The 15,438-nt window shown below is 47.5% G+C and overlaps 1 protein-coding gene across 2 annotated transcripts in view; it reads right to left on the bottom strand.

Annotated features, from left to right (window-relative positions):
- Positions 1-14,823, bottom strand: part of TMEM255A (transmembrane protein 255A) — a 46,848-nt gene extending 32,025 nt beyond the window's left edge. For both annotated transcript variants that reach the window (XM_060137680.1, XM_060137679.1), the window contains exons 1-2: positions 14,675-14,823; positions 7,987-8,129 (exon numbers count right to left, since the gene is read on the bottom strand). In XM_060137680.1, the coding sequence (XP_059993663.1) occupies positions 7,987-8,129; positions 14,675-14,732 (201 nt within the window). In that variant the 5' untranslated portion in view covers positions 14,733-14,823. The remainder of the gene's footprint in view (positions 1-7,986; positions 8,130-14,674) is intronic.
- Between the last annotated feature and the right edge of the window lie 615 nt (positions 14,824-15,438).

Below are 15,438 nucleotides of genomic sequence, written 5' to 3'. Positions count from 1 at the left end.
TCATTTATGGACAGAAAGCATTCATTAAAGGGTGAATAGAAATGGCGGTGTAAAACCCTGAAAAACAATTTCCCTGCCTAAGCGGCTGGGATGATGGCTCGGGGTAGCAGATTCCACTTTTCTCTCAGTTCTGCCATTAGTGGATTGAGTCTGCCATTCTCAGCTGAAAATGATCACTAACCGATGGCTGCTGTCATGGGTGAAAGTGGAAGAAGTAAAAAGTGGTGGGAATGGACCAATAAATCTTAACACAAGTCCAGCAATGTAGTTACACTTCTCTTGAGCCTCCCTAAGGATCTGGCCTTCCATCTGCCGCCTTACCTTGGCTCACAGGGACATCTCTTTCAGTCTGAGGCCCCCAAGCCTTACACCAAGTCTTGGAAATCTAATGGACCCAAGGGCTGGACAGGAGCCTGGTGGGGCAGTGTAGGGGGACTGGGTGCTTGCCTCAGAAACCTAAGCATGAAAGAAGAGAATGAATGGAAGGAATGAATACAAATTTCCAAGGACTCATTCTGCAGGGCCACTCAGCCAGCAACCCCTCTTGAGAAATAGAAGCTGAAGAGAATAAAGGTGTAACCCATGCCGTCCAAGACTCTACTGAGAACATCCTCACTCAACGGTTAAACTATACCTGTCTCCCGCCTGGTCTTATTTGAAATGTAATTAAAATGTGTTGTGATGAGGTATAGTGATTAAAACCTGGTCATCAGACTAGCCTGGCTTCTAACCCCAGCTCTTCCACTTGTGGCTGTGCGACTTGAACAAACTGACTGACCTCTCTAAACCTCAGTTTCCTTATCTGGAAAATGGGGACCATAGTAGTAGCTGTCTTATAGGATTTTTATAAGGATTATCCAGGACAATACAGTCAAAGAACTTTGCACAGGGCCTGGCACACAGTAAGTTCTCAGTAAATACGAGTTATTGTTCTAGTGATTATTATTACTATTTTTAAAGACACCTAACTTTGGGGCAGCTCTAACCTGATTTGAGCTGGCAAATCCTATCATTATCTACTCTATTTCATAAGAGTTTTGTATTCTGTCTTATCTCCCCTCCCAATATGTTGCACAGCTTTTATTTTTCAGGAAGAATTCCATGAATAGCCTGTGCTTATGACACTCTGGGCCATTTGTGGAGACTGAAAGAAAGTCAGAGGGCAGTTTCTTACATGGAAAATAAGTCCTTTCACTGAGCAGTTCATCAGTTTCCACAGATATTCACTGAATGTTCTGAGCCTCAACAGCAGTCTTTGCCTTAAGACGGGAAGCAAAGACACTCGCTCTTCCTGACACTCTCAAATAACTCTCTGATGGCAGTGACCGGAAGAGGTGGCCTGAAGCCTCATGGAATTGGCCGGAAAGACAAGGTGCTCTGGGACTGGAAATCCCAGGCCAACCAGTTAATTCATCCAGTTCCCTCCCCTTTCCTTCCATTCTATTTCTATTCCACTCCAACTCATTCCATTTTCTAACACTCACTGAGTACTTTTGGGAGATAAATAAGATGACATGGCCCCTACCCTGCAGGAGTGCATAGTCTAGTGAGGGAGAGGCAGACTGTGGCTTAAGGACCACAGGCGAGGTAGAAACAAAGTGCTGAAGGAGCAGAGAATAATTCATTTTGTATTATATCCTTGGCTCTGCTACTTATAAACTGTGTGACCTTGGGCTAGTTCTTTAGCCACTCTGTGCTTCGTTTTCCTCATCTATTAAATGGGAATCATAATGGTCATGACCACACAGGACTGCTGTGAGGATTAAATGAGATAAGGTATGTACGTAGCGTGACCTGCATAAGGTAGGCTGCTAAATACATATACATGGTCGTTCTCAGATCTCACAGAGGGGATAAATGGGGTCAAAGACAGGTAGAGTTCACCAGGTGGGGAACTAATATCAATTGAGTCCTGGCTGGAAGAATTCATTCATCTGGATGACAGGTTTATGAACTAACTCACCAGTATCACTAAAACTACCTTACATTTGAAGAGCATTTGAATTTAAAGAAGCGCTTGCCTTGGTCACAGTCATGTTAGGGAGTTCGGTGGAGCTCATATCATTCCCATTTGATAGATAGCAAAACGGAGGCCTAGAGAATTGTATGGGCTCATCCCCTCTTACAGCAAGTTCACGGCAGGGCCAGGACGAGCCCTCAAGAACACCCTAACAGCTGGTGTTCTTCCAGCCACACTTTGCTGTATTTGTGGCCAGTGTTAGCAGAATAGTGACCTTCACCTCTGCCCCCCAGGGAAGAAGTTCCCTGTAAGGATGGAGTGAGAAGTCCTATTTGAGGAAGAGCTGAGGGGGTGAAAGTAAAGAAGGAAAAATCAACAGAATTTCCTGAAAATGGGCAGCTGCTTCTAATCAACTGTTTGCTCTCCTGAGGCCTCCGAAAGGTAAGCTCTGTGGTCCTTGCTCGAGAACTGCCCGGAATCATGGAATGTTCAGACCTTTGGAACTCCATCTTGACTCCCCATTACCTGAACAAATAACCAGTTTGCTTTGTTTTGGCTGCCCTCCACTTGTAGAAGAAAAAAAGGCAAATCATGAGAACTCAGTTTCAAGAGCTCTTTTTAGGCTGCACCCTATAATCTATGCCTATTCCCATCCACTGGGACTGAGGTGCAAATGGATTAATCATTCAACAAGTATTAACTGGACATCTACTCTGTGGCAGGCACTGTGCTACACCTGTGATATGGAGGCCAGGAAGCGGGGTGGGGTATGATACCAAGACCAACAAGACTCGGCCTGGAGGAGCTGTAATTAGATAATGGGTCCACAATCCCTTTCTGTAATACTGAAATCAACAAAGCTCTTAAAACCAAAAGGGTTTTTGGTAACTAACTTGGTGGCAAAACCTGACCTTGAACTGACGTGAGGTTATTTTATAATGTTTATCTACTTAGTGTAAAAATTCACAGTTTATTGTAGAAAGATGAAGGTGCTTGATTATGGGGTATAATCTCAAGACCCCACTGGGATGTTAGATAATATATGATATATGCAGTCTATTATCTTTCTGAAATTAAAAACAAAACAAAACAGTCTAAAGTTGCAAACACATCTCACCCAAGGGTTCAGATAAGGGATTGTGGACCTGTATAAACAAAGCTAAATGAGAATATAGCCCAACATCCCACAAAGCAGAATGTGACTATTTCCCAAGAACTATGAGTGGAAGGAATCTACAGTAGGGAGTTCAAAGATGGTAGACACCACTGTGGATCCCAGTAGCTGAGAAATGTCCCAGCTGTGTCTTTAAGTTGGAATAGGACAGAGCATTTGGATAAACAGAGAGAGAGAGCACAGGGAGGACGTTCCAGCCCAAGTCATGTTCAGGGGACTGTGAATTGAAAATTTTGGTAAAAGAAAGGTATGGGAGACCAGGCCAAGGGCATCTTCAGAGAGCTTTGAATGACAATGCTAAGGAGGCAACAGGAAGCCAATGAAGGTTAGTCTTATCTAGTAAATCAAGGCTCAAGTGTCATCTCTGAAATGTACTTACTAGCTAGGAACTTTATCTTAGAATGATCTTATATTTTAGAAACATTTTCAACAAGAGGTAGAAAAAAATTCTGCCTAATTCACAATAAACCACAAAATCCCACTATCCAGACCTCCTTCTACTTCCTGAACATTCAAGTTAGTCAAAACTTTCTTGGATTTATCAAGAGTTTTCACATGTGAAGCTGAAGCCACGCTGGCCTAGAGGTTTCTGACCTATTGACTGTTTTGAATGATCCCTGTTGTCTCTGTATCCTACTACCCCATGGCAACTCTGATATAATTTTCAATTAACTGGACACCCCCCCCTTCCCCCGCCTGGGAGAGGGGACAGAAGCTCCTGGTTTCTTTCCTAAAAGAAAACCCAGGCTGGTGTGGGCCCTAGCAGTATAACAGCTGGTGGAGAAGGTTCTAGAGTGAAAGGCTTTCAGCACTGATCAGGTGGCCAACTCCATCTTGCGGGTTGCATGGGAAACACATGTAGAGGCCTTGTTCTCCTGGATGTAAGGTTAGAGAGCTATAGAGAAGGACCTGGCTCTCTCCCCTGCATTTTCCATCTTCATACAACCGAGGCTCTTAGTTTTCTTTAGGCCTCCAGAGTAGAAAGCTCACTGGAACGCTTCTGGAACGGACTATGTCTTGAACATTCGAGGACAGTAAAAATCCTAAGCCAGTTTGTCTTTCTGTGTTGGTTTTAATTTTTTTTTAATTTTACATTTTAGCCTGTACAGATGAGCACATCTGTAAAGATGCCTGTTGCATACATGTCTTAGGATGATGATACCACATTCTAGCTCAGGTAGAGTAGCTAACACCCTATCATAATGCACCTCACTGTACAAGGGCATCTCGTTTGGCAAAATAAAGATGGCTCAGAAAAGTTTTGCATGACTTAGAGTTATGCAAACGCGATTATATTTTTCAATGCCTGAGATCTCAATATTTAAATGAATTGTATGGTAAGTAGTCTTTAAGTCGTCTTTAAATCTAGTAACTGCTCCCTAATTTGTTTGTTTTAAAATTTTAAATTCTCATGTGCACATTTAACCAGAGTCCTAAAACAGCAGAGTTCCAAATAACCTGACATTTTCCCACAAATCTATACCATGATCTTTATATTCAAACTGACCAATTTGATAGTGTGGAATCTGAAAATGACACATTTTGCTCATTCTGGTTTTATTGCAAGCATACTTTGTTTATTGTGGGTATTTTCTTTTACATCTTTATTGGAGTATAATTGCTTTACAATGGTGTGCTAGTTTCTGCTTTATAACAAAGTGAATCAGTTATACATATACATATGTTCCCATCTCTCTTCCCTCTCGCATCTCCCTCCCTCCCACCCTCCCTATCCCACCCCTCTAGGTGGTCACAAAGCACTGAGCTGATCTCCCTGTGCTATGCTGCTGCTTCCCGCTAGCTATCTATTTTACGTTTGGTAGTGTATATATGTCCATGCCACTCTCTCACTTCGTCCCAGCTTACCCTTCCCCTTCCCCATGTCCTCAAGTCCATTCTCAACGTCTGTGTCTTTATTCCTCTCCTGCCCCTAGGTTCTTCAGAAACATTTTTTTTTAAGATTCCATACAGATGTGTTTGCATATGGTATTTGTCTTTCTCTTTCTGACTTACTTCACTCTGTATGACAGACTCTAGGTCTATCCACCTCATTACAAATAACTCAATTTCGTTTCTTTTTATGGCTGAGTAATATTCCATTGTATATATGTGCCACATCTTCTTTATCCATTCTATTTATTGTGTTTTAGTTCTCCAGGTGGTTGCCAATCCACCTGAATTAGACTCCCCTGGGGTGTTTATTAAAATACACACCAAGGTGGGGAAACCACTGGCTTAGAGTTTATATAATACCTCTCTAATAACCAAACTATTCAATTAGTGAAAGCACCCCAGTCCCGGATAAATCTGGATTCTCAGGCATTTATTGTTTCAGAGGTATGAGTTGTTTATTGTATTTGTTATAACATGATCTGACCTATCAACTCAAATGGATTTTTCTGCTCTTCGATCTGCAGTCTTCCCCCCTTCACTTCCTATAACTAAAACCCATTTTAAAGAAACAATCTACAGGAACTATAAAAGCAAAAAAAATTAAGATTAAACCATAGGGCACACTGCTAGGGCTGGCTCTCCTATTAAGATTTCCATATTAGCTCTTAGCCAGACGCACACACACAGACACACGCCCCCACTGCTTCAACTTCCAGTGCTACTGAACGTCAGGTACTCCAATAACAACAATCACGCGCCCTCCTTCCTTTGTTAATGTATTCCAACCCAGCCACCCACAGGCAGATATTCTACAGAGAAGGTTCAGAAGCACCGTTCATGAATAGTAGTTGCTACTCTTAAATGACATGGAAAATACCTTCCTCTCACCCAGGGAGAGTCTGGATCTTGGCTTGAGCATTTGCTCATCAGTCGGAAACCTTTTACTAAATGCAGCTACCTGAAGCCCACGAAGTCACGTAGACCCTATAAATTGCTTTCCCAAGCCACCAAAATGCAATCTTAGCCCCCCCTTCCTCTGTCCCCCGCCCCTCTTGTGTTTAAAAATAAAACCCAATTCTGCTGATGACTGGTTTTCTTGCCTCACCACAGGAAGTGGACCGGGTGAGTTCTCACATCACATGCTTAGCAGAGGGCACCAGACGGTGTCTGTGGGACACCTGCCCTCGGCTCGGCTCAAGAGCTGCGAAGGAACTTCCCGGGAAGGGCGGGCGGCCTTCAGCAGCTGGGCCCCAGTGTCAGGCCCCGGCTCTGCTAGGGCTATTGAGACGGCTGACTGCGGAATCGGTGACCTAGGCAACAGGCGTCAGGCTTGGTCACTCCCGGCGCTGGTTTGTCAAAGGCATCCATCTTTAATCCCTTCCCCTTTCTTTGCTTCTCTTTCCAACACCCCCCACTCCAAAAAAAGAGTAAAAAAGAAAAGAAACAAAACAACAGCAACAAAGCCGTCTGCCCTCCCTGATAACCTAAAATGTAAACAACAACAACAAAAACCCACCCTAACCTTCCTTCCCGCTCTCTAGCAGTTACAATTGGGAAGTCATTTAGTTGATATTCAAAATACGATCCAACCTCTAGAGTTAGGTTTTAGGGTTCGATAGCAGTGTGTGTAGATCCAAATGAGGTTTTGGTTTGGTTTTCTTTTTCTTTTCTTTTTTCCTCAATTATATTGAGGTATAATTGGCAGATAAAATGGTATATATTTCATTTCATTTCATATACAACATGATGATTTGATATAAAATGAGGTTTTGTATGCAAAGAGTTCAGCGCTTTCCAGAGTGGATTGCATGCAGCCCGGGGATCGGTAAAACAATCCACTGAAGTATGGAAAGAAATGATTTGAACTCTTGTTGCCTATTTTTTGTTTATCTAAAAGAATAAGAAAGAAATTACGCGTTACAAATATTCAGTGAACAGACTGTCACTGGCGCCCTCCCTCGGTGTGAATGTCAGGTGACAAGGCGAGAGCTATCGTTCTGGAGGAGGGCAGGTTCCAAGCAGCAAAGGGTTGGTGGTGGGGCAGCCACCACGTGTGCCCGGATAGTCTTATCTAGTCTTCACTAAACTAGTCCCAAGAAAATGGACAAGGAGTTTGGAAAGACTCCTGTTGATAAACCATGAGTTGAAGATGACCCTAATAATGTAACACAGCGAGAAAATGACAGAGCTGACCCTTGGAACTCTCAGGGTGAGCTCTTTGTCAGCCACACTGTGAGATCACATGAAAAAAACAATGATGCTCATGACAATCTGTTCATATCTGAGAAGAAAGCACAAAATATTCAAAATTATCTAGTAAGCTATTTGAAATAACGACTTACAGCCACTATCTTTAATGGGATTTCATGCAAAGTGCATACCATTCCTTGAAATTTTAGCTAGTGTTAGTATGAAGATATTAAAAATTAAAGTGTATTTCATTTTCATCTAATTTTTGAACTTCCATTTTTGTATGTGTTATGAATATGCATATAATTTGTAAATGAATAATTACACATATTTGAGGAGTAAGCATCCCACACATTTTTCCTGAGAGGAGGGCAGGATGACTTTGGAGATCAGTGCTGTGCGTCACAGACTGTCAAGCTGCAAGGGTCCTCAGATTTCAGGTAAGGTCAGGTGACCCCTATTACATATCTAGGAAAGCAGATGCCCAGAGAGGAAAGGACCTCAGCCTAAGGTTAACACTGCTCATTAGTAACATGTCCTAGACCAGAAAACCGAAGTCCTAAAGAGTGAGATGACCTGCTCAGGATCACACTGCTAGTTAGGGATGGCGCTGGGATTCTTCTGAGTCTTAGTTCAGTGCCCTCCTAAACCAGCCCAGAGGAAATCTGAGCAAACACAGAAACTCAAACAGAATTGAAAACCATCAGAGTAGAACCAAATGTCTGTAGCCAGCAAGCTACTGAGACCTACCTATGCCTTTGATACTCACAATAACTCCCGGGTAGTAACCTCCAACAGTCACATTCTGGGTCCTGGTGGTTGCGGCGAGGCCCACCGTGAGAATTAATACGGACACGATAAGCAAAGTCACGGTGACATAGATGGAGTTTCGTTTCCTCCGATTAAAGGCTCCTGAAAGCACACAGAGAAACTGAAATTGCTCATTTCGGCTGGAGAAGGGATGGACTTCCAGAAACAAATCACTAGGAAGGTTTTCCTTTCCTACTTCAACTGGTAACTGGGGTTATCTCTGGGGAGTGGGATTATGGGGAAGAGATGGAGCTTTAGTTTTTTGCAGTCATCAGGTGTTACGTTTACAATAATATATATATGTTTCCAGTTTGAAAATAAACAACAGAAGAAATTGTACCAGTTACATAAAAAGTAAACGCATTCGATAAAAGATGTATCATACCCACTTAGTGAAGTGTTTCTTTTTTAAGCCAAATTATAAGGTACATGATAGATGGAAAGTGTACTGTGGAGATATTAAATGAAAATATTTTAAGGCCAATATGCAACTAAGGAGGGTTTTTTCATAAGATGGAGATATGAAATTTCATTTTCAGTGTAAATATCAGAACCAAGCCAGGTACTGGGATTTTTTTTTCATTTATTTCTGACATTTGCCACCTCATGTATAAACTTTAAAAATGGTGTGTTGGCAAGATTTGCCACATAACAAATGTGTGTAATAAAGTAAGTGTTTGGAGGCCATTAGTCCACAAAGATATGTATCGGGGGAGGTAGATGGGGAGGATTATAACTTACACCGTTTAGGCTTATGTGAGGGTGACATAAATACAAATGATGAGAAACCCGTTCTTCTACTCAGTGCTTATCGGACATGATAGTGCAAACCAATATTTTTTTTCGAAAACAGGCTTATTAAGTCAGATAGAAAAATGGTATCTAGACTCGCTTTTGAATTTAATTTTTTTTTCTAAGGAATGAAGCACTGCTCAACACTCTGCGTGCGTTTTTTCTGGAGGGGGTTCTCAACAGGAAATACCAGGGATGAGTTACACCTAGGAGTTCTCATAAAAATAAGCAACTGGGGGACTTGCTGTGAGAGTCCAGTTCTCTAGTGGGGAGCCTTATGACAGGGTTGCCCACTCAGGTGGCTTGGCTGTCATTTATGGGCCTAAAGAGGCCACTTGGGACTGATCGCAGGACCCCGCCATTCTGGGAGGCCTCGCTGCAGCCTCAGGAAGCAGCTGCCTTTGAAGCCGCCCAGACTGCACCACTGGGAGGGAGGGGAGAGGGGATGAAGGAAGGGGGAGGGAGGCGAGAAAACCAGGGAGACCCAGGAGGCCTGATGGTGCTGAGAGGGAGGCATTGTGGCTGGCTCTGCAGCCCCCAGCAGATGCCCCCTCCTCGAGGGAAGAAGAGCGTCAGAAGCGCCACCCTGGGTGAGCCCCACCATCCGTCTCGTCTCCCCCAGTGCGGTCCCTGCCCAAGGCTCCAAGGGAGGTGGGAGGGGCTGGCGGTCTCTCCCCTGACGTCAGCCTCGAAAGTGAGGGCCGTGACTCATCAGGGTCATTTCTAATACGGTACTATTCCAAGACCATTTTACATCGAAATGTAGAAGTGGCTTGAGCGTTTGGAGGCACCCACAGACTAAAGCGCCATATCGCACCCTGGGAGGAGAGGTAAAGTGAGTTGGGAAACGAGGCTCCTCTCCTGGGGGGCCTGAGTCCAGCCTCCAGGGGGAAAAACAACGGGACCGCTGGAGACACCTGTGACATCAGGGCCCTTTGTGTGAGAGGGCTATTTGGGATGCAGATGGAGAGCTGACCGCTGGTAAACAGAGGAGCAGAGCGGGGAGACACAGACTGCGAGGGGTGCGGGGGGAGAAGAGCGGGGATTTATTTCTTCTGTTTATCTGAAGGTTAGTTACCCCTCCTCTAGATTTCGAGGGACCTTAAATGAGCCTCCAAACCAGGATCCCTAAGTCCATTTGATGATAGCCAGTTCTCAGTGAATCTGCCAGTTGGCTCCACAGAGGGGCTCTAAATAACATAAACTTACCAACATCGCCCCCCACCCCTGTCTGCATTTCTACACCATCTTAGCCCTCCCCCCCCGACCCCAAACTGGCCAAAGAGAGTGAGGGAACATCTGGAAACAAGGGTATCTTTGTGGCACACCAAAGTGTCTCAACACCTCACAGGGGAAACATGTCACCTTAGAGACTAGATGTGGGTGTGTGTGTGTATACAGTCTTTCTAAATTCGGAGTATCACTCGCCTGCTCCTTCCCGGCCAACTGGCTTTTGATCTTATTCACAGCTCTTGGGTCTCCTTTGCAAATATCACTCTAACTCTTAAAAGAGCAGGAGCCAGGTCAGAAAAGTGACTCAGCAAACCACATGGTGTCATTTGAAAAATCTATTTTTTTTTCCTGCTTTGGAACCTGAATTGAAAATCCAGTCAGTTGAGAAACCCAGGCAGAGATCCTGCAGCTCCACAGGGGCCTTGCCTCCAGACAGGATTAGTTTGGGATAAAATTCCTAAGAAAACTCTCCCATCACTAGGTTGAATATCTATTCTCTGTCCCCTCACATCCTCCCCCAAGTCACCCCTTATTTTACACTATAAGGACTAAAATTGTGTAAAATGAAATTACTTCTAGCTGCACTTGGGGAGTTGACCATTTTAAGGAACCCCAGGGTGAAACCCTTTGAAAAGTGAAGAATCATCCCTTCCATTTATCTTTAGTGTCAATTTGACTGAAAAGTCACATCTACTTAGAGCAAGACGCACCTGTCCTCTAAAGGTGTGGCCCAGGCTCCCAAAAAGCAGCTTTTTGTGTCTACTTAGGACATTTTCCTGGCTGTTGTTCTATTTAAGAAGGGAGAAGTAGAGTTCTGTTCTTATTAGGGTACAATTTGGGGCCTGCCTTAGATGTTCCCGTAAACACAGGAACATCTTATTCCGATTTTGTTTAGTAAATCAACATATTAAAAAACCCTCAGACACCATAAGGTACTTCAATAAAGCAGCAGGTATGTGAAAACAGTGCCCATCACAGTGTCTGATACCTAGTGAGCAGTCAATACTTGTTGAATAAACAAAAGTCAACATCTCAGAATAGCTTCCTTTCTAATCAAAAAGGCTGTAGGGGGGAACTGTGAGAATAAATATGGGCTACGCTCATAGAATTGGTTTTTTAAAATAGGGTACACCCAAGGGCTCCCCAGATCTAAAAGCTTTCTGGCCAACTAGTGTCGCAACCCCAGTGGCTCTCACTAGCCTGTCTACTTGGCGCCCAGTATCTCTCTGTTTAGACAAAAACAACCAGCCCTGCAACCAACAGCAGTGGGAGAGTCTGAATCCCATTACTGGCACTGCCTGCCCCCCTCCGCCCCCAGCAGCCTCTCTGCAGAACTACTGCAGCCCTCCCTCTCTGCAGTGCCCCTCCTCCACCCCAGATTCGTGACGACCAGGATGCTCTGCTCTAGAAGGGCCCAATTATTTGCTGTCTCCACCCTTCCCAGTACAGGCAGCTTCTCCCTCCTCCGAGTCCCCTCCCTGGTCAGAGCCCCACCTGCACTGCGGTCTTTGAATCTGAGTCCCTCCCTTCTTCTGAAACCTTCTCAAAATTCACCTCCTCCGAGAAGTTTTTCTTGATCAAGCTCACTCTAATCACTCATTATTTCATGTCCCTGAGTTCCTAGATACGTCACTCAGTAAGTATATTAATTATAACTGCTACAAGTACAGTTGTAATTGTGGGTCTGGTCCACCACCCATATGATGTCCACCAGTTCCAGGATTACGTATCTGACGGGAACCAAGGTGTGGGTTGCCAGAAGGTAGGATGATTGTCTCTGCTCACTTGTTTTTTCACCTAGTACCTGTTCTTGATTCCACCCCTTGATTATAGGGTGTGTAATCTCCGTCAGAGTGCAGCAAGGATGGAGGCCCAGTATCCTGTCCTGTGCACTGTGTTGTTGCTGACTGGCTAATTCTTCGGGCTGATCTTTGAACCGATTCGGATTTGCTTACCTGAGTCAGCTTTGCCATACAGGGAGGCTCCCAGAAGTCCCAGCCTTGAGCATCGGTGGAAACAGGTGGCTGCCCACACAAGAGCCTCAAGGCTCTGCCAGTCTCCCAAACATTTCCTTAAAGGTGCTGAAATCCCCCCTTTGGGCAATTCTTTGACCGGAGACATCCAAGGCCACCGGTGAATCACAAATATGTTATTTGCAAGGGAAGGAGAGCCCCGCTGTAGTAGAGGTGCCTTAGCGCCTGGGGGCGGTGTTGCCAAAAGGGAGATGGGGGTAGCTGGGAGGGGATGAAGGGGCGCCGGAGTCAAATTACCAGCCACGCGCCTGCTCCGCCCCAGCCAGCCAGCAAGAGTAGAGTGCAGGCACCTTGGTGCAGTGTGTGTCCGTGTGTTTTATATTTTATTGTTTTGGCTGCGGTTGTGTCCTGCCAGTAGAGGGAATCCCCTCAGAAATGCTGCCCTTGGAGGCTGAAACACTAAACCCACCCACCTCCACTTCCCTTCCCCCCCATGCAAGGGAAGGAGGCGTTGCCGGGGCTGAGTTAAGTGGGCGTAGCTCCTAAGTAGCCTAGACGCTGTTTCAGGCCCGGGCTGTGCGGGACCAGCGCCAGGGAACTCCGGGGAGACTCCCCTGTCCAAACTCTGGAAACCCAGGGTTACCACTCGACTGGGGAATTTGCTAGTGCCCTCGGTCTGCGCACTTTACGAAGCGGGCTGCGTGGAGAGGGCTCGCGCGTCCATACGGGATCTCTGATTCTTTCCCCTCAGTGTCGAGTCTGGGCTGGGCGAAACCCACTCATCTTCTTGTTGCGCAGATCTTTCGGGAAACGCATGATTGGCTGAGGGCCCCTGGGAGCCCAAGAAAGAGCTCTCTTCATCTCGTTCCCCAACCCACAGAGCAGGGTGCCAAGGAGCAACGCTCTACGCCCGGGGTCCCTAACCTGCCCACTCCCGCACGGGTAGACGGGCGGGCGCGGGCGGCCGGGTTTGCAGGCGGCTGTGGCCCACTGCGGGGATGCGCGCGGCCGAAACCTCTCATTCTTCCACCCAGCCCTCCCTCGCGCACTGGCCTGGCGTCGGGGAGCCAGGGCTGCGTTGGCGCCACAGCTGGCCAAGGTGAGGAGTGCATTCTGTGTGCGTGTGCTTGTGCGCGTGTGTGCGTGTGTGTGTGTGTGTGTGTGTGCGTGTGTTCGGGAGAGAGAGCTGGGGGGGCTGGTACTGCTGGGTTCTGGATTCGGACCCGAGTCCTTGGCCTCATTTGTACCACGTTGCAAATAACTACGCCCTTAAAAATAAAAAAAGAGCAAATTCTTATACTGAATATGCAAAACCACTGGAAATACGGATCTTTCCACCATCCAGGAGATAACACTTTCTGGGGCCCCTCCGGTGAACGAATTCTGTTGAGACGAGGTCTTTTGCAGGCAGTAGGGAGCTCACGTAGGGGTTTCAGCCCCCTCCCCGCCCCCTCCCCTCGATGTTCCCGCAAATTCTTCGGAGAAGACCTGAGCCGACTGTATGGCAAGAATTCGGGACGGAGGGATTTTGCAGAATGTAAAGTATGTTGGAAAGAGAGAGTTCGATTTGGTTAAAGTGTATCCGAGGCGAATTTTAAGGTTAGGTGGGATCATGGTTTGACAATCCCCTCCCGCTCTCCTGGGCTCCAAATTAATTTCTCCGCCCAGTGAAATCATAGTACTTGGGAAGGTGCCTAACCGCTGAGTGGGACTGGGGTTTTTGTTTGTTTATAACTACCAAAAAGCAGCTTCTAGGGGCAGCCAGGTTGGTGCCTGGAGGCAGCTGTCCCCCACTTTTCATGAGGAAAGGTGTTGAACCAAATCAGGCTAGTGGGTTCCCCCTCCTCCCTCTCCTTTCCACCCTGAGAGGAAAAGCGCGACTTCAGAAGACGCGCGGGCTCGCGCTCGCTTTCTTTCTCGCGCTCTCACTCGTCGTCCCCCCTCGTTTTTCACACTCACGCACAATTCCGGGCATTTGGAGCAAAATAGGAATCGAATTCAAGGAATGTTGATCCTGCCGCTGCAGACGGCAGGGCTGGGCGGTCTTGAGTGATTCCTCAGGAATTCCCCTCCTGCCAGCCCCCCTTTTCTTCTCCCCACCCCCCCGCCGCCCATCCCCCAGGGTTGCGCAAACCCCCCCATCAGCGAGGTGCAAGTCAGGCCTCCCCCACCGCAGCTCTGAATTTCAGGGCAGCTTCGACAGAGTTGGGAGGGGGCGAGGACCCTGCTTCTTCTAATTCTCGTTAGTCGTGAGCTCTTAGAAGTGACGGGGACTTTGCAAAGAGGGAGCGTCTAATAGAAAGCGAAGGCGCAGGTTGCAGGGAAGTGTTTTGATCCCCAGACAGCTGGGATTTACCACCGGCTGCAAGACTGTCGGCACACGCACACAAACACGCACACACCCGCACTCCGGGGCAGGGATACTCCGACGCAAGCTGGGCGCTCGCATCTCCGCGCATCGTCCCCGCCCCCGCCGGGCCGCTCCCCTGGGGCTCGGGTCCGGGACCCCGACGCTGGGGCGCGCGGACCCCCCTCCCTCGCCCCGCTTCCCGCTCCCTGGCTCTCGGGGCGGCCGGGGCGCTCGCAGTCCAGGGGGCAGCGCACTCACCCCTTGCCGCCGCCGCCCCTAGGCAGGGCGGCTAGACTTACCCATGGAATCCGGCAGGGACATGTCGCTGGACCGCTGCTGAGTCAGGGACTGATGCATGGTGAAAGCTGCCCTGTGGCCCCGGCCCCCGAAGCTGCTTCACGCGCCCCAGGCTCAGGGCGCCCCGCAGAGCATCCTACTCCGCGGCTGCGCTCCCCGTCCCTCCCGAGAGCTGAGAGAGACTGCCTCTGGTTGCGAGCTGCAGCCCAAGTGCCGCCTCCCCCTCCCTTCCCCTCTTCTCCCTCCCTCCTCTCCTGCCTCCCTCTGCTCCGGGAGGCAGCAGCATTGGCGGTCCGAGCAGCGACGTGCGCTTGCGCAAGACCCCCCTCCTCCCTCCCCCTCGGCCCCCCCATCCTAGTTATCCACCTCCCAGCCTCCCAAGCCAGACAGGGAGCCGTTTTAGCCCCTTGGGGCCAGGACTGCGTAGAGAAAGAGGGGGAGGCTACAACCTGGGGCCGACCGGTCTTCTCTGTAGTTTGGAGAGAGGGTCTCGGGCAAGCACCCTGTTCTAGGATTTATAATTGGGGAGGGGGCAGAGTAAGAGGTTCAGAGCTGAGAACACACACACAGACACAGACACAGACACACACACATTTGTGCAGGTTTGGTCTTAGTGCTTCCAGAATGACATAATGGAGCTGGAGATGATCCAGAGAAGGGCCACTCTATAATCAAGAGGATGGGGGAGGGTGGAGGGGGCTGCCATATGAAGATAGATTAAACAAATGCAGACTCTTTAGTCTAGAAAAATGAAGGCTGGGAAGGG

This window comes from Lagenorhynchus albirostris, chromosome X (assembly GCF_949774975.1).
Source record: "Lagenorhynchus albirostris chromosome X, mLagAlb1.1, whole genome shotgun sequence".
Lineage (NCBI taxonomy): Eukaryota > Metazoa > Chordata > Mammalia > Artiodactyla > Delphinidae > Lagenorhynchus > Lagenorhynchus albirostris.
Note: the sequence above shows the minus strand (reverse complement) of the source record. Positions and strands in the feature narration are given on the sequence as shown.